Genomic DNA, 19,230 nt, shown 5'->3' on the forward strand with positions numbered 1-19,230 from the left:
TGTGTTTTATTCATAGCACTACATGGGAAAAGGGCTTTTTCCTACAGTCACAAATTGAATCCCAGAACAGACTGAGAGAGAAAGCAGTGACTCAATGGCGCCACCCTAGTGGATCATGTCTCAATCACACTGCAAAACAAGGTGCAGACTCATGGGGTCAGATGTGACCTCGTAACAAGAACGTGTCTTGAAAAATTTGGGCCTAAATTTAGGCAGGAATAAAGACTTATTAGAGTTTCAAAGCCTCATGAAGGTAGAGCTTCCAGTAGGGGGCACTGGTGTGCTCGTCAACATTGTCTGACAAACAACCAGCCAGTTGTGAGCACAGTTGTAAGTTAGCATGGTTAAAAAAAATCCTCAAAAAACTCCAATCAAGCCTACGCGATCAGATGTGAGTCATGTAAGCAAAGAAAAAATAAGCATCACACGGGCAAAACAGTTCCTTTACCTAACCTTGTTACAAGATCACATCTATCTCCGCAAGACTAAACAAGAAGCTGAGTCTTTAACTGCTTTGGGTCAATTCATTACAGGTTAACATTTAGAAGATCCACCTGTGCTCCTTGCAAAATCTCCACTGGTGTCCCACAAGGCTCAGTGCTGGGTCGTCTTCTTTTTTCCCTCTATATCGGCTCTCTTGGCAATGTAAAATCTTCTCATGGCTTCTCATGAGAATCTCTCCTTCCTACCTTCAGATACTGAGTTTTCCATTGTTAACTCAGCATCTCATCAGCTGAAACTGAGTCCAACACTGAGCAGTCACACATCCCGGAATTGCATTCTCTTGCCTTGATCTTCTAGTCTACTTTCAGAACTCCATGATCACTTCGGCTACAAATGCATAAAATCTCATTCTACCTTTGGACAACCAGTTTTAATTTCAGACACAAATTGCAAACTCGACTATGTAATGTGGAATCCTACTGTGCAGCGTCTGAAAGATTCAGCTGTTTCTCTCAAGGGAGGCCACTCATGTGCTCGTTCAGTCCCTTGTCAGATTGAGACTGGATTCCTAGAACGTCTGACTGGTCTTCCTGGACATATCATGGTCTTTCTGAACAGATCATATCCATCATCCAACCATGCGTTCAAAAAAAGAAAGAAAAAACATACCAAGCACATTTGTATTTTCCACATTTAGCAGAATGAAAGCGTGAGGTGATTTCTGAGGACACAGTCATCCCTATCCCTTCTCTCCAGAATTGATTTGAAATCACTGGAGCTTCACAGCCACAGCAAATTGACATCTGCAGGAGCTGGGAGTCAATAATCTCCCTGTGTTCAGCCTGGGGGTGTGTTTTATTCTCAGCACTATATGGGAAAATGGCTTTTTCCTACAGTCACAAATTGAATCCCAGAACAGACTGAGAGAGAAAGCAGTGACTCAGAGGAGGTGGAGAATGCGCCGCCCTGGAGGACCACAATGAAAAACAAGGAGCTATGTCCACTGCACTGTTTTAAAGAAGTTGACTGCCTTGGGTCAATTCATATCAGATTAACATTTAGGGGACGTACATATGCTCCACGCAAAATCTCCATTGGTGTCCCCCAAGGCTCAATGCTGGGTCCTCTTCTCTTTCCCTCTTTATCTGCTCTCTTGGCAATGTAAGCTTCACATGGCTTTTCCAATCCCAGCTACACTGATGACACTCAACTCATCGCTCCTTCCTGCCTTCAGATCTTGAGGTTTCCACTTATTATAGATGGCAGCTCATCACCTGAAGCTGAATCACTGGAACACTGAGCTGCTTCAAATTCCTGGCAATACATGCCTTCACTGTAATCTTTCATCTCTTTAGAGAACTCCATGATCACTCTGTCTGAAATGCATGAAGCCTTGGTGTAATTTTATTCAGTTATCATTCTTGGTTCATGTTGCAAATCTGACATGGTCATGCACGTTTCTCCTCTACATCTGGCCCTTTCAACTAACCCAGAACAAATCTTCAAGTCCATCCATGTAACTCCACTGCTGCGTTCCATCCATTGGCTTATCGGCATTGAATTTAAAGCCCTGATGAACAAATCCCACAGCTTATCTCCAGGCCTCCTCATGCTCTTAGGGAGTTTATCCCAAGCTTGCATCTTATTAATTAATTAATTATTTATTGATTCTTTATTGTTTCCGTAGAGAAAAACACAAAACATTAAGTCAGTGATGACATATCCCCTCCTAATTACTGAGTTCAGGGGTTTCAGCCACACCCATTGCTGACAGGTATATAAAATCAAGCACATAGACTTGCAGCCTCCATAAACATAAACAAAATCCTCTATCCTCTGTTGCATCACTCATTACTGAGTTCCAAACTGCTTCTGGAAGCAACATCAGCACAAGAACTGAGCTTCATGAAATGGGTTTCTATGCATGAATGCAGCTGCACACAAGCCTAAGATCGCTATGCACGATGCCAAGCCTCGGCTGGAGTGGAGTAAATCACACTGCCACCGGACTCTGATGATGAATCTGGGTTTGGTGGATGCCAGGAGAATGCAATGCAGAGCCAACAGTAGAGTTTGGTGGAGGAGGGATGATGGGCTGGGCTGTTTCTCAGGGTTTGGGCTCCTCAGTTCCAGTGAAGGGTGATGTTGATGCTGCAGCACAAAGACATTTTACACAGTTCTCTGCTTCCAGCTTTGTGTCAGCAGTTTGGGGAAGAGCCTTTCCTGTTCCAGCAGGACTGAGACCCCTGAGCACAAAGCAGCTCCATAAAGACATGGAGTGACCAGTTTGGTGTGGAGGAACTCCAGTGGCCTCACAGAGCCCTGACCTCAACCCCACTGAACACCTTTAGGATGAACTAGAATGGAGATCGAGAGCCAGGCGCTCTTGTCCAACATCAGTGTCTGACCTCACAAATGCTCTTTAGACTGAATGGACACAACGCCCACAGACACTCCAACATCTTGTAGGAAGCTGAATGGAGGCTATATGTGTTACAGCTGCAAACTCCACATTAATGCCCATGGTTTTGGAATGGGACGTCCAACAAGCTCATATAGGTGTGATGGTCAGGTGTTTACATACTTTTGGCCATATAGTGTACATACATCCAAAACACTGATTATTCAACAGTGGAACTGCGCCGGGGATGAAAGAGTTTTTAAATCTATTGCACTGTATCTAAAAGTCTACACAGCCCAAAGCATGACGATCAGTAGCTTTCCATACAAACGACGCTCTAATGAAACAACGAGGGGCAGCACCCGTTTCCTGGAAAGCTGCTTAGTGCCAACATCTACACTGCTATACAAACGTAACTGAACTGGCCGTCCAGACTGACCGCAGAGCTGCGCAGACTGAATGACTGAGGCGATGAATCATCAGCAGAGTGGGTCGCTGGGGATCTGCCCTTTCTGAACAGATTCAATTGTTCTATATTAACAAAGATCCTCAGAGGAGCTGACCAAGCATACTCAGTAAAGGTTACACAGCAGCTCATGTGAGCAGCACATGGGTAACATTTATCTGATCAGCAAAAAATCAAAATTCCTCAGTTCCTCCCTCCTTTCACCCAAATATAGTCGATCAGCCAACACGTTTGGTGTCTTATGCTTTGGAGCTACGAGGCTAATAAAATCGACACATACTTCAAGATGGCTGTTATTACTGCTCTGTTTACTTTTCTCCATGTTTATATGTAACACTGAGTCATACAGTGTCAGAAACCACATAATCAGGACTATGAGATACTGAACACCACACGCTTTGAGGCGAGTGTGATGATTTATGCGCCATGCTAATTGGTGGGACATACATTTCCATTTCTTGTTAGCTACATTAGCCTTATAGCTCCAGTATTCAAACTAAAGAAACAAACTTCAGACCCCAAAATTAACTTCATGATTGACTAAAATAAATATATGAATTGCACCATACTCATCATAGCCTCTCTCTATAGCACCCCCTAGTGGCCATTCTGTTGCCGGAATGGAAATAGACTCTGATATTTTTTACTAATATAGTCCAATTCATAAGTCTGTTATCAGATGAAACAGGACTCTGTCGTCTCTCTGAGTGTGAAATGTTGTTGAGCTGCTAGTGAGCAATGAGGGGTGAAAGGGGAGGGGTGAGAGACCCCTGCTGTGAAGAACTATTCACACCTCTCCACAAAGATAAAGTTAAAACGATCAACTGCAGCTTTTTTCATCTCAAACAGTTTCGCACAACAGACACAATAAACACACAGCATTTAAACACATTAACAACACTGCTTTCCCTGATTTGGTACTAACAATGTTTACTATCCGGTGTCGACCAGAGGAGGATGGGTTCCCCTTCTGAGTCTTGGTTCCTCTCAAGGTTTCTTCCTGTTTCTCTTAGGGAGTTTTTCCTTGCCACTGTCGCCACTGGCGACGCTCATGGGGGCTCGGACCCGGACTTCTTTCTGTAATGCTGATTTCCTTGTAAAGCTGCTTTGTGACAACACCTGTTATAAAAAGTGCTATATAAATAAACTTTACTTACTTACTTACTTTTACAAATGTTGACCTGTTTGTTCACCAGACCAAAATCCAGCTTCTGATTTCGAAAATCACACAAATACATTCCTTCAATGTTACTGAAGAAAAACAAATGCTGAGTTGAGCTCAACTGAGGGAGAACCGGACAGGCAGAAACTGCATTTTATGGCTGCTGAGGAAAAGGATTAAAAACGGTAGGTGAGGAGAAAACACTGCTGCTGTGGTTGTAAAAGCAGGTAGACGGTTTGATTCACATGCTACTGTTTTTCATCCCTCAGTTTTCTCCTTTAGGACCACCGGGGTTTGTTACTTGTTGAGCAAGTTGAAAACCACAGCTATGAAAAGTTTTTGGGTGACGCTAAATGATTAAGTGTTACGCCGGCGGAGCTCAGAGGCGGCGTGATGTTACAGCTCAGGTACAGATAAGAACTCATGAAAAATGAATGAAGTCACGGCGGCGCTGAACAGCTCTCAGAGACAGCGGCGCGCTAACTGCAGCCTGTGATTAAAGCTGAATTAAACAGTGTGAAAAAAGACCACAGTGACGCTAAACACCTCCAGATATCTGCTGCTGTCAGATTTAAAGTTTCATCTTCATCTATTTCTGGCTTTCAGGAAAGGCTGGAGACGCTAAAGCAGCGGGAGAGTTAAACACAGAGGCATGTAAGGGGGAGAAATGTGTTCAGATCAGTTTACTCTCTAAACTTTTCAGTGCATTACCTAATTTCTCTGCAGGAAATCGAGGAGAACAGAGTTTCAGAGAAAACAGGACAAACCATGAGGACAGACCTTCACTACAGGCCAAGAGTTTGGAAGCAATATCTTTCTACTCAAAGAGGTGCTGGTGGAAATTTTGGGCCTCATCCAAACACAGGGGTCCTGGGGTGTCCTGGACGCCTTAATAAACCTCATGGAATATAACTATATGAGCACTACAGCTGCGTATCATCATACACTGTTATTAATAAAGGTTCTGTTCAGGAACATTTCTCGTTCATCAAGGTACAAACAGTGTAAATGTTCCCTCAAAGCTCCAACAGTGGGTTTAAGGTCTGATTGTGAACCTTAAATAAGTTTCTCCAGGTGAAAAGTTCGTATTTGTACCTTTTCATAACCGAATGTTTTAAACAGAACAGTAAAATAAAAGCCTGGAGACGAGACGGGGTGTGTGGAGTCAGTACAGCTTAGAACATATCATTCAGTGGATTATGGTTCAGTTATGTTCCCTGACTAAAGGTACTGAGATGGAGCCTTGAGGGTTCCACCCCAGTGACAAGAGGGGAACTGACCCAGTGACAGTTCAGTACCTTTATTTGTGAGAGTGCAGCAGTAACAGGCCAAAACTGTAATGTTTGTTGCTTTTCGAAAGTGTGACATCTTGGGTGTTGAAGCAAAACTCTATAATGAACGGCTTTTGACTAATAATGGACAGTTATTTTATTCAACACTGCAAACATACATCAACATCTCCACAACATATTCAACATCTCCACAAACAGAACCGTTTATCCAGCTATAGATCATGAATGTCAGTGGTGGAATAAAGGAGATTCTGGTTGTAATTCCTGCTGTACCAGGACTGACAGACAGACAGAGAGTAGAGCGTCCTTAGAGAACACAGCGGACCACCTTCTACTGCAGATACGAGGATTAAACAGTAATATGTTCATTCATGACCAGAGGAGCCAAAAAACGTGTTCCTGATGTGCGACACTCTCCTCATCTACACTCTTAAAAAAGGTGCTTCTGCAAGGGTTCTTTAGCAAAACAAATGGTTCTATATAAAAAAAGGAACATTCAGAGAATGCTTAACATGATTAAAGGGTTCTCTGCATCTGAAAATGGTTCGTCAGATTGATGGAGAACATGTTGTATATGGTTCTATACAGCACCAAAAAGGGTTCTGGTATTTCAACAAGCTTGACACCATAACAATAGAAGAACCCTTTTTGGTGCAATACAGAACCCTTTTCAATCTGAAGAACCGTTTCATGATACAAAGAACCCTTTAATCATGCAAACCTTTCTTTGAATGTTCATGGTTATATACAGAACCATTTTCTTCACTAAAGAACCCTTGAAGAACCATCTTGTTTAAGAGTGCAGAGCAGATCCTAATAACTCAGCGGCCATGGCTGGATTATTGTTATCAACATTCTGTCAAAATTATTTTTTTATTTTTTCCTTTATTTTTATCATCGTTATTTATTTACTAATCCTATTTTATTTGATTTATTCTGTGGAAAGCGGGAGGTGGTGGGTGGGGTGGAACAGAAAGGGAAGAAGGGAAGGGGAAAAGTTAATGTATGCGATGCTCTGGTACTAAAAAAAAAATGAAAAAACAAAACAAAAACGTTAATATGTTTATTTTTAGTAATGTCTGTGAAGAGACTGTACCGTCCTGTCATGGACATCAGCGCCTGTGTTTAATTCCAGTGCACAGTGTGGCACATTTTGCGAATCTGCTGTAGCTCAGTTTCTCAATGTTTTTGTCCAGGACTCGGACGCCCAGCGCGTCGGCCTGAATAAAACAGCTTGGTTTATTTGCAGTGTGAATGGCCACATCACAGCAGGTCAGTCAGACCGAGCATTTTCATACAGTGTGAGTATATAAACCACAGACTGGCCGAAAACGATGAGAGTCACCAAAGAGCAAGATTACTAAAATCACACGTCCCATATAAACTGACATTACAGCCCAAACAGAGATCACTCCTAATGATATCTGTTCTGCATGCGTGAAAGTGTTAGAGAGACACTCACTGATACGGTCCCAGCGTCCTCTTCCCGAACTCCAGCGCTTTCTCGTACTGATCCAGACTGATGCAGGCGTCCATGGCCATGTCCAGCAGCCGCAGCAGGTAGACGTTAGTGTCTGGAACAGCGCTCGCGTGTGTGGATATCAGCGCCTCGCTCTCCTTTAGGAGTTCTTCCCAGTCTGACATCAGGAGCAGTTAAGGACATTGAAAAAGCCAAGAGATGATTTCAGATTTTCAGACGAGTGACAAATCAAAGACAAACAAACTAAGGTGTCTTAGTGAGGTGTTCGGCCACCAGACCAGCTTTAGAGCACTGTGTGATATATTCTACAAGTCTGGAACCGTTCTAGAGGGATGGAACATTGTTCTTCCTTAACATGTTCCCTCAGTTGGTGCTGTGGCGATGATGGTGGAGAATGTGGGCAAACATGTCATTCCAAAATCTCCCATAGGTGCTCAACTGGGCTGAGCTCTGGTGACTGCGAAGGCCACGGCATTATATTTACACCATTTTCACACTCATTCAAACTTTCAGTGACCCCTCATACCTTGTGGAGGGGGCACCTGGAAGAGACCACTATGACTACTGATGAGCAGTTTTTCCTCTAAGGCAGGGGTCAGCGACATGCAGCTCTTTCACTGCCCTGTTGCTCCACAGAATCAGATTAGTAGGTAAAAATAAAATAATCCTCCTTTACAGTAAAATAAAGCTCTGCTGATCGTTCAACACAGTTTAACAATAAATGGTCTTAAACTCTGGAGTTAATGTAGAACTGCTAATTCACCCTTTAACCCTGAAGATCAGCGCAGACTGCTGGTCACCATAGCAACACAGACAACAATCTCGATGAGCTAGTAGCTAACGAAACGGCAAAGAGAGAGATTTAAGATGAACATTGATGATTTGGAGATGAATGGACTTATTTGTGTTTATAATCACTCCAGCTGGTTTCCTGATACGTTTAATCTGCAACTGTTTACTGACGTCTGTCCCACAGGCCTGATCAGAGAGGTCACTTTAGTCCCTGTTCCTGCTGAAACAGTGGATCAGTCTCTCTGACTGAAGCTCCTGCATCCGACTCTGTGCTCGTTATGTTTCTCCGCTCATTTATTCAGGATTTTCCTTTAATTTGTCACCCGTCTGTCTGTGTCAGGAGGAAGGAAGACGGAGCCGTTGGCTGTTTGAACATGTCTGGCACGGCTGGAACAGCACGCGCTGCTGAGTGACGGACGTGTGAAGATGAAGACGACGCCACCGGCTGTTTCTGTTATTCTGTTCCAGCCTGTGTTCTGACTGAGACTCTCAGAGGGAGACAGATGGCGTATATAGATATAAAGATAAATATAAATACATGGATATATGTCTTTAACCCTCGGAGACCCAGGTATTGACTCTATTGAAATTTATTTTCCTTTTTAAAGCTGTTTTATGAAGCCTCCGATTATAAAAACATGTTTTTTATATTTTTGGGAATTTTGGTAAAATGTTACATAAATGCAACCACGGCTTTTAAATACTACAGAATGTTTTTAATTTGATATGAAATTATACACACCAATATTATGCACAAACAGTAAATTAATTTAGTGTTTGAACTGTAGCATCAATTTAAACACTATTAAATCAGTAGTTCAGTTTCTATAAAAGTTCCTAATGGGATAAATGTTAAATCTGCACTGAAACAGAGGAAACGTAAAATAGACCACAAGTGATGCTCTGATACAGTGTGTAGTGTGAACTGTTGGGTGCTGAAGTTTTAGTGACGTCCAGGTCGTGTTCAGACTGACAGCCCAAACCTGATTTTTGCAACGGGGTCTAAACCACATTTGGAGGTGGTTCGAAACACGAGTCCGAACTGGACTTTTACAGATGTGTCTCAGTCTGACGCTCAGTCAGATTTTAAAGAGTCTTTTGTGTCACTCGCCACGCGACCGCGACTTGACAGAGTGTCTGTGTGGAGGGCGAGACGATGAACCTCCATCTCTGCGTTTGAAATCCGTCACCAGTAGCTCCGTAGTTACTGACGCCTACGTCGTTACCACGGCAACCCATGCAGATAGACTGGTGATGTCTGGACACACAAATCTGATCTGATCACTCGCAAATAACAGAGCGGACAGTCACCTCAAAACATCTGATTTGGGAAACAAACCTGCTCTGCCTGCAGTCTGAACACAGCCATAATCATAAACTGGGCGCTTTAAACAATTATATTGCAGCAGCTGATCGCCCAGAGTTAATAATGCACATCATCGGTAATATTTTACTGAAGGTCAGAGTTCAGGAGGCCACAGTGCACCTACATCAGCTCTTCACCACAACTGACACAAACCTACACAGATACTGATAAACACTTATTCCAACAGGCAATGTTTGTCATAAAGACTGCTTTTGCCAACTTTGATGTCAGTCGCCCAACCCGCCCTCTCCAATGGCTGTCGTCGGAGCCCGAGCCCCGAGCGCAGACGACGGCCTGCAAAGACTGTGATAACCGCGAGGGCTTGCTGGGTGGTGCCTGTAGGTCAGGTGACTTCAGTTTTGTCTGACACTTTTTGGGGGGAAACAGTAAGGAGTTCCCAAATATTCAGAACTTTCAGTGTAGGAAGATACAAGTCTTTAAAAAAAATCATCACTGTACACCAAAAAAAAGTATCTCCAAAATACTAACTTTAAAGGAGAAGATAAAAGCTTTTTTTCTTTTAATGTAAGTTAATCTAAAGATTTTTTTTCTAGGCAATGATTGAACACACACACACACACACACACACACACACACACACACACACACACACACACGTATATAAACATGAACCCATCTGAATGTGACAGAGTGTGAGGTTGATGAAGGATACGGTTCTCAGCCTGTAGTTTCTCCAGCTGAGGGAGTTTATCTCTCAGAATCGTCCACACAGCATCATCACCAGCCAACAGCTCACGGTCCTGCAGACACAGAGCGCAGAACACTGACGATCAGCACAGAACACTGACGATCAGCAGCAGAACACTGACGATCAGCGCAGAACACTGACGATCAGCGCAGAACACTGACGATCAGCACAGAACACTGACGATCAGCAGCAGAACACTGACGATCAGCACAGAACACTGACGATCAGCAGCAGAACACTGACGATCAGCAGCAGAACACTGACGATTACCAGAAGAACACTGACGATCAGCAGCAGAACACTGACGATCAGCAGCAGAACACTGACGATCAGCAGAACACTGACGATTACCAGCAGAACACTGACGATCACTAGCAGAACACTGACGATCAGCAGCAGAACACTGACGATCAGCAGAACACTGACGATTACCAGCAAAACACTGACGATCAGCACAGAACACTGACGATCAGCACAGAACACTGACGATCAGCACAGAACACTGACGATCAGCAGCAGAACACTGACGATCAGCAGCAGAACACTGACGATCAGCAGCAGAACACTGACGATCAGCAGGAGAACACTGACGATCAGCAGCAGAACACTGACGATCAGCAGCAGAACACTGACGATTCGCTCTCCTGATGCCTTAATGAGGGACTCTGGCTGAGTTGTGGCAGAAAAAAGCAGCTGACATGAGATTCAGTGACTCGTCTGGAGAACCTGACGGGTGTAAGACGTTCTCCTGCCGTGGTTTTGTGTTTGGGAAAAATAAAGGAAGAATAACTGTAGAACCAGGAAACGTTTCAATGAGCAGAGAAGTGACGAGGAACTTTGGTTCCTCTCAGTGGTTCTACCACATGCTCTTGGGGAGGTTCTCTTTTTGGGGTCTTAGTTCCTCTCAGTGGTTCTTCCTCATTTCTTAGAGACCTTATACAAGATCATGCACTTCTTCTGTAAAGAGTGTCAAAACAGTCTCTGTCTGATCAAAACCTCTCTACACAGATAAAACTGGACTGAACTGGACTGAACTGGATGTACAGAAACCCGAAGCGGAACAGATCTGCGAGCCTCGGCTCGTCGTGGTCATTAGATCCGGAGTAAATTTCCCTGGTGAGTATCGATCCTGCTGTAGGTGTGGAGCCCACAGCCTCAGCGGGGTTTACACTCCTGTACAGCACCTGCAGAGTGAACAACATCCATATAACGATCCTCCACCAGCACAGCCTGACCACTCTGACCTGCTGAGAGCCGCCGGGACACAGACTGACCACATACGGCTCATATCAGAGCTCCACCAGGGCTTTAATAGAAGGAGGGATGAACAGAAGCTACTCAGTTCACCTGCAATATAAAGCTTTAATATGAACAATAAAAGAAAGTAGAAAACGTGCTTAAAGGGTTCTCTGCACAGTGAAATGGTTCTTCAGACTGATGGAAAGTGTGCTGTATATGGTTCTTTTGAAAAGCGTTCTATCTATACAGCACCAAAAAGGTGTTACAAGCTTGACATCGTAACAACAGCAGAACCCTTTTTGGTGCAATACATACAATACATTCTCCATCAGTCTGAAGAACCATTTCACCATGCAGAGAACCAATTAATCAGGCAACTGGTTCTTTGTGTTCATGGTTCTATATAGAGCTATTTTACTGAAGAACCCTTAAAGAACCATCATTGTTAAGAGTGTAGAGGGCCTTTTTCTTTTCTTTTTTCGATTGAATTTTGACATTTATGGAAGGCAGAGCTCTAACAGTCGCAGTTCACACGTTCTACTATATAATGAGTCGTTTCAGTTTCATTTTAATCTACACTGAATTATTAATAAAATATACCTTTTTTACGACAAGAGATTCCAAAGTTCTGTGTGTCTAAAACAAGTTTTGATCTTGAGTGAAATGTTTAAGGGATGAGCTGTTTATTAAGGTCTTCTTCTTAATTCAGTGAAGCCCAATTAGTGGTTTATTAACTCTGCATTACGCTTTACTCTTTATGACCTGCATTAGAACATAAATCTCTAATAATGGCATCGTTAGCTGTAATAATACACATTAAACACTTTGTTAAAACCTCAGCGCCTCAATTCACACAAATCATGATCCAGATGACACTTTATTAACGTGTAACTGGTGCCATCTTGTTCCTGTAGGTTCTAGATAGTGCCAAATGAATTTTGGAGTTTGCTGCATTAGAGCTAATGAGAGTTTAATTAGTCACTAATACTTCAAGATGAGGTCCATGTTCTAAAGCTTCACTACAGAGAAGCTAAAAAGCACTAAGCGGGTTTTTCAAAGCCACATTCAGACAAAACTCTGCAGGCAGAAATGACGATTCTGGCCCCGTCAATCATTTTTTTGGATGGATTCTATCAACAACATGTCAACTTAAAATGCAAAACTCAACAGAAATATGCTTATTTTGGCATGTTCTGTCAAATCACATCCAAGCCTATCTACATTTTCCATACGTTATATGCTTTACTGAAGGCTTAGCTCCGCCCACTCTCGGCACAAACGTCATTTATCACTGTAGCGCTCGTTTTTGGTAGAATCCAACTAGAATATCCAAATACGTATTTGGTTAATTAATATATTAATTAGTATATTAATATAAACTTCCATCAGAATGTAATTACACCACTGTGAACCAGTGGGCGGGGCAAAATAATATCAGCCAATAACCCCCCCCCCACCACAACCCTAACATGGAGAGAACCCGCTCAGCTAGCGTGTTACGTTAATGACAGTGTTCTTTAGTGGCTCAGTGACTCAAAGCTGCAGACGCATTATTCAGCGTCCTGCTGTGCTTTTGGAGAATGACTGGACGGTCATCACCATCGCTGACACTGCAGGTGTGCAGGTGTGCAGGGACAGACAGGTAGAGGGTAATTAAAGGTGAGCTGTGGATGTTTCTGATTGAGGGGGCAGTCATGACTCACCACCTGCTGAAAGGACAACAAGGACACAACGTCCAGAGGGCACTAATAATACTAATAGCAGAGTGCAGAGTGCAGGGATTATGGGAATTCTCATCATTCAGGAAGAGTCACTCCACATCACCAGCGTTTCTCTCTTTGTTGGTTTGGCTGTTCTGGAAACACAGTGACGGATTTACAGCATCAGTCAGACATTTTGAAAGGGGGTCTCACTTTATTTGTATAGCCCCCTATAGATTCTCTACAGATGTCCAAATTGTTAACAGACTATCTGTTGAGACTCTAAACAGTGGTGGGGTCAGGGTTAGGATTTAGACCAGGACCAGGGTGAGGGGTGGGTTTAGGTTTTAGGTTGAGGTTAAGGTTAGGATCAGAGCAGGTTTAGAGTTGAAAAGGGTATTTAGTAGATATTTTGTAGATATTTACTTGAATGTAACTTAAAAGTAAATTAAGTATCCACAAACATCTAAAGTGGACTGTCCAAATAAAAAGTGTTACCTGAAAGGTTTTTTTTTTAACTGTACCATTTTCTACATTTCACACTGTGAAAACATCAGAATGAAACATGAAATGATAAACGACTATTATGAAATCAATGATACGACATATTACAGTTATTTAAACCCCACCTACCAGCAACATCACCTGACTGGCTTTGATGCATTTCCAAGGACACAGTGATGAATGTTCGAACAGTCATGCATGTTTTAAAAGAGTGTATCTTCTCTCTGACATTATACACATTCGTATTTATCAACCATGGGATGTCTGAACTCTGTACTCCAGCAGGGGGCACTGTAGAGGCTATCAGCATGTGTCTGTTAATATAACTCCCTCTAAATTACCACCTTTCTAAGTATGAATCTCAAACCACGTCACCTACTATGGATCTGTGATCTGGGTTTAATATAGCGCAGCAATAGTAAGGTGCTGAGTGGATGCTGCGTTTTGTCCACCTGAGGTAGCCAGGGTTATTTTTTTACATTTAAAAATAAGTTTGCATTTTTAATATTGTCTGGAAAGCTGTTCCAGAGTTCAGGAGCTCTAGAAGAAAATGATCTTCCACCAGCTGAGCTGTCAGAGGTGCTGGGAGTTTGCAGTGAGCACCTCAGCTGATGGTGATGGAGATGAGGCTGTAACTCCTCAGTCAGATCTGCTGGAGTTCAGTAAAGCTTAAAATGTCATAACCAAGATTTTGAAGTCATATAGAATCTAAACAGGAAGCCAACTAACCGATAACTGTTAGCATAACTGACAGAAAACCAGCCAGTAACCAGTTACAGTCAATGGAGCCATCAAGGGGGGCCAAGACCACCCCGATACAATCACTGGCTCCCCGGCGAGTCACATATGTGTAATATGCTGCATGATATGTTTCTATCTGATATGTTACATTAGGTACTACACTGTTATTAATAAAGGTTCTGTTCAGGTACATTTTCTGTTCATCAAGGTACAAACAGTGTAAATGTTCCCTCAAAGCTCCAACAGTGGTTTTAAGGTCTGATTGTGAACCTTAAATAAGTGTTTCCAGGTGAAAAGTTCGTATTTGTACCTTTTCATAACCGAATGTTTTAAACAGAACAGTAAAATAAAAGCCTGGAGACGAGACGGGGTGTGTGGAGTCAGTACAGCTTAGAACATATCATTTCAGTGGATTATGGTTCAGTTATGTTCCCTGACTAAAGGTACTGAGATGGAGCCTTGAGGGTTCCACCCCAGTGACAGGAGGGGGACTGACCCAGAGACAGATTAGTACCTTCATTTCTGAGAGTGCGGGGCTGTCAGTAAATATTGTGAATTGGATTACATAACCACACTGCAACAAAACAGACATTTGTTTGTGAAACAGCAGCATTACTGTACACTGAGCTACTGACAGGACAGGCTCACTGAGCACCAGCTGGACATGATATCTCTCTACTCTTTACATGCACTGTTAAACAACTATTATCATATGTTATTGTTTACAGTGTTTAGTCACTCAGTTCATTCACTGGATGTCACATGCACCACTGCATCTGCTTAATATTTATGTGATTTTAATTATTTTTGTATTGCACATTATATTTTATGGTTGTTTTAGTATATTTTATTATACCTCTTTACTTTGTCTTCCATTTACGGCAATAGTTGCTTTTGTTTTGCTCTTTACTGCACTTTGTGCTGCTGTAATAGGCGACTTTCCCTCTGGGATTAATAAAGTGATCTGTCTAATTTAGGCTATTCACTTTAACAGCAGAGTCTCTTCGTCGGTCAGAAGGGCAAACAAACGGCAGAGCATCAGAGTCCTGGACGGACCCCTGACTGCAGGTCAGAGCAGCAGTGAGAAACATCATTTCACGCTCGGGGGGCTGCGCGACAGCCACGGAGATCAGAATGTGAAATGGAGTCTGACATACGGCTCGCACAATTAGTGCGCGTGAAATTTGGCGTTTTAGAGGATGGGGGTGGGGCGGGGGGGTCATTACAGCATCTTTAATAACGTAAATAAACTCCAGGTGGAGGAGGGGCTTTAGTGATTGACAGATTAACCTTGGCCTGATCTCAGAGATATGAATCTGTACGTTGTAATAAGTCTCATATGCACGCTTGGAGGCATCACCCACTTCTATCACCCATGTGAAAAAGAAATTGCCCCCCCCCAAACATAATAACTGGTTGTGCCGCCCTCTGCAGTAACAACTGCACTCAAACGTCTGCGATAGGTTGCGCTGACTCTTTTAAATCGCTGTGGAGGAATTCTGGCCGACTCCTCTGAGCTGAACTGTCTCATTTCGGCTACATCGGAGCGTTTTTGAGCACGAGCTGCCTGTTTAAGGTCTCACCACAGCATCTCAACGGGATTTGGAAGGGGGCAAGTACTTTTTCACAGCACTGAAGAAAACCTGAAGAACCATCTTTTTTTCAGCATGTTGTTTCTGCTTATGAATACATGCTTTTGTGTTCATATCTGTCAGTATAAACTCGAGAGACACTGTGTGGGTGTGAAGTGGAAATGTGCACTGGAAGGATATTCAATATGAAGGCTTCAGTGTCTGAATGCTGGATTCTCCTCACTGTGTGTCTGGAGGCTGGAGAGACAGATGGACAACAGCAACACCTTTACCACCTCATTACACCCACACACACACACACACACACCCACACACACACACACACACACACACACCTGCTGCATGCACTCCTCCAGTTACTCTCCTCACTGACTCACTGACACAGAACACATCACATCATGAAGATCTCTGACTGCATCTAAGGACATTTTCACACCTCAGCCTTTCTCTGCTGTCCGTCCTGAGAGGTCAGTTTGTTTGGCCGAGTGTAAAAGCTGTGATTGAACCCTGAGTGGTCCAGAGAGCGGTGGTCTGTTCTCAAGCCCTGAGTGGTCCAGAGAGCGGTGGTCTGTTCTCGAGCCCTGAGTGGTTCAGAGAGCGGTGGTCTGTTCTCGAGCCCTGAGTGGTCCAGAGAGCGGTGGTCTGCTGTAGATGTCAAAGATACCCACTCCTGTTGGTCATGGTTCTTGTTGGGGAGGAGCTGTGTGAGTGAATGCACTGAGATTACCACTAAAAACAAACATCTTGCGAAAAAAGCGAAAAAAAGACAAACAAATCAGCAGCAGAGAAAAACGTGTTAGTGATCACACACAGCAAAACACGCAAAGCTGCAGAACATCCAGTGAATAACTTACACACAAATCTCACGACAATTTCCTCGGCTTTTTAACTCTGCCGCAGCCTCGGTGTCTGTTTCGGCTTAAAAACTTCACTCGGCTTTGATCAGCCTAAAATACACTAAATATTCAGCTACTTCACTTTCGCAACATTGAAATGTTTATTTTGGTGGCTGGGCATGTGGAGGTGTGATGGTCCTGGAGGCTCCGCCACGTCACAAGATTTGGGTGGACATGTCCTACACTAGTGGAGCGAATTACAGCAAACACAGGTGGGAGGCAGGCAGGTGCAGGCAACGATAGTGCTGGATACTGAGAGCGGGAGTGGACATGAATCACAAGTGGACGTGATTAGTGGTTGAATCGGGCGGTGCAGGTATTAATAATCAGGCCCATGCAGACCTCGACTCCTCGTTTACAGGTTCCTGCCACACCTCCAGTACCCACTGCTCATGAGTGTGTATCCCAACACAACAACACTAAAGTATGCACTTACTCAATTAGCATCTCTTTATCGTCAAAAACAGTGAAGATACGATCCTGTTATCTACCGTTTTCCAAAACAAACGAGTGCATGAAGGTGCTGCTGTGATTGTGATTGTGGAAATTCTCCTGTGTGAATAATGGGATTTTGACTGGCTGTTGTCTAGAAAGCCAGAGAAAACACTGCAGCGTTAAAAAGACCCCGGCGCGTTAATCGCCTCCACGGCGACTTCATGAAGAGCTGTTATTTACCATAATGCACATTTTGCATGGTGCAGCGCTGTTACACAGTGTGTCTCCCATTCGGACCAACTCCGTCCTTCTGTTTCATTACGTTCCATTAGTCCTGAGATGCTGCTGTCGCCATGGTGATGATCACAGAGGACAGGCGGAGCAGAAAGGACGAAACGCAGGTCAGGAAAGGGCCTAATATTCATCTTAAAAGTGGAAATTTATGTGGAAATCTCCGTCTGAATCTTCCATCTTCCAACCCTTGTTTCAGTGTGTGGTTTGAGTGTGGACGTAACGCATGATGTAACACACTGTGGCACTCCCTAACGATCTGATTGGTCACATACAATAAGAGTAGAAATGAACGAAACCGCACTGTTTGACTGTAACGTAAGAGAACACTGACAGTCAGTGTAGTGAAAGAGGAAAAAAGTTATGAAATGAAGGGGAGGTGAAGAGAGGAGGAGAGTGATGACAGATGGAGGTGTGTGTGTGTGTGTGTGTGTGTGTGTGTGTGTGTGTGTGTGTGTGTGTGTTGTTACCGTGTCCTCTCTGCTGCAGCGCTGACACTGACACAGGAAGTGATACTGCTGCTGTAACTGAGCCCTCCTCTCCACACGGGGCGCCAGCACTTCTGTATAACTGATAGTTAACTGAAAATAGAGACACAGAAACATTTCAGACAAGAGCACAAACTCAGTACAGCAGAACAAAAAAATCTTAAAAAGCCCAACAGAAAACTGTCCAATCAGGGTGGTTCTCTCTGTGGTATCTGGGTAGATACAGCTGAGCTGCTCTCCCATTGGTCAGGACTTCAGGAGCTGGACTGAAGGTCTTACACGTTAGATTAACTACCAGCATACAAAGGAAGTGAACCAATCATGCTCTGTGGGACCAAATAACATCACTTTAGTCCTTCTGGAGGTTCTAGATACGTCACTGAGTGCGAATATGAGTCGTAGTCTAAGCAGGTTCTGGTTTGTTGTTAGGAATGTTAAACAGCGGCGGCAGCTCTATGGACTCTTTACTATAAGAGTCACTGTAACACTGATACACACAAGATCAGACATCTGATAATGTCAGATACAAGATGAACAATAAAATATATTATTGCTAGGAAAAATATCAACTTCTAATGGAAATTAATATAAAATATTTTTTACCCAAGTAAATTTGGCCCATTTCTATTGGTCCATTCATCATGACTCCACTGAAACCACAATGCAGAGCATAACTGGAGTTTTGAATTCATGCAAAAAGGCAAAGAAACAGCACTGGAGATGGAGAGACAACGTTTTTGTGAAACAGTTACGATGTGGACTGTCTGTTACTGTCTGAGTGACTGTGTTTAATCTAGCACTGCCAAAAATGTTCGTGTGAATCGGCTGTATCTTAGTGCTAACATACAACTGGAAATCTCATAGGGGCGCCAGCCGAAGTTAGTATTACCATAGAGGTGTTTCTTTCTCAGTTTTACGTGTTTTTAACCTTATCCTCTGTGGATCAGAGGAGGATGGGTTCCCCTTTTGAGTCTTGGTTCCTCTCAAGGTTTCTTCCTCTTTTGCTCTTAGGGAGTTTTTCCTTGCCACTGTCACCACTGGTGATGCTCGTACCCAGATATTTCTGTAAAGCTGCTTTGGGACACGCCTGTTATAAAAAGCACTACAAAAATAAACTGTAACTTATTTACGACCCAAACTGAAGTCCTACCTCCAACAGTCGCAGCTCCTCACTGCGGTACTGTATACACACACAGCCTGTAGATAAATGTTGGACGATAATTAGTCCCAGG

General features: G+C 43.3%; 1 protein-coding gene across 2 annotated transcripts in view; it reads right to left on the reverse strand.

Annotated features, from left to right (window-relative positions):
• The window catches only part of smyd3 (SET and MYND domain containing 3), a 234,947-nt gene that overhangs the window by 21,400 nt on the left and 194,317 nt on the right, over positions 1-19,230 (reverse strand). Inside the window, exons 8-11 of one of the 2 annotated variants that reach the window (XM_036593328.1) lie at positions 17,981-18,091; positions 16,325-16,588; positions 10,077-10,164; positions 7,228-7,402 (exon numbers count right to left, since the gene is read on the reverse strand). In XM_036593328.1, the coding sequence (XP_036449221.1) occupies positions 7,228-7,402; positions 10,077-10,164; positions 16,325-16,588; positions 17,981-18,091 (638 nt within the window). The remainder of the gene's footprint in view (positions 1-7,227; positions 7,403-10,076; positions 10,165-16,324; positions 16,589-17,980; positions 18,092-19,230) is intronic. The other variant, XM_036593329.1, reaches the window with a different exon arrangement.

Source organism: Colossoma macropomum, unplaced genomic scaffold (genome assembly GCF_904425465.1).
Source record: "Colossoma macropomum unplaced genomic scaffold, Colossoma_macropomum, whole genome shotgun sequence".
NCBI lineage: Eukaryota > Metazoa > Chordata > Actinopteri > Characiformes > Serrasalmidae > Colossoma > Colossoma macropomum.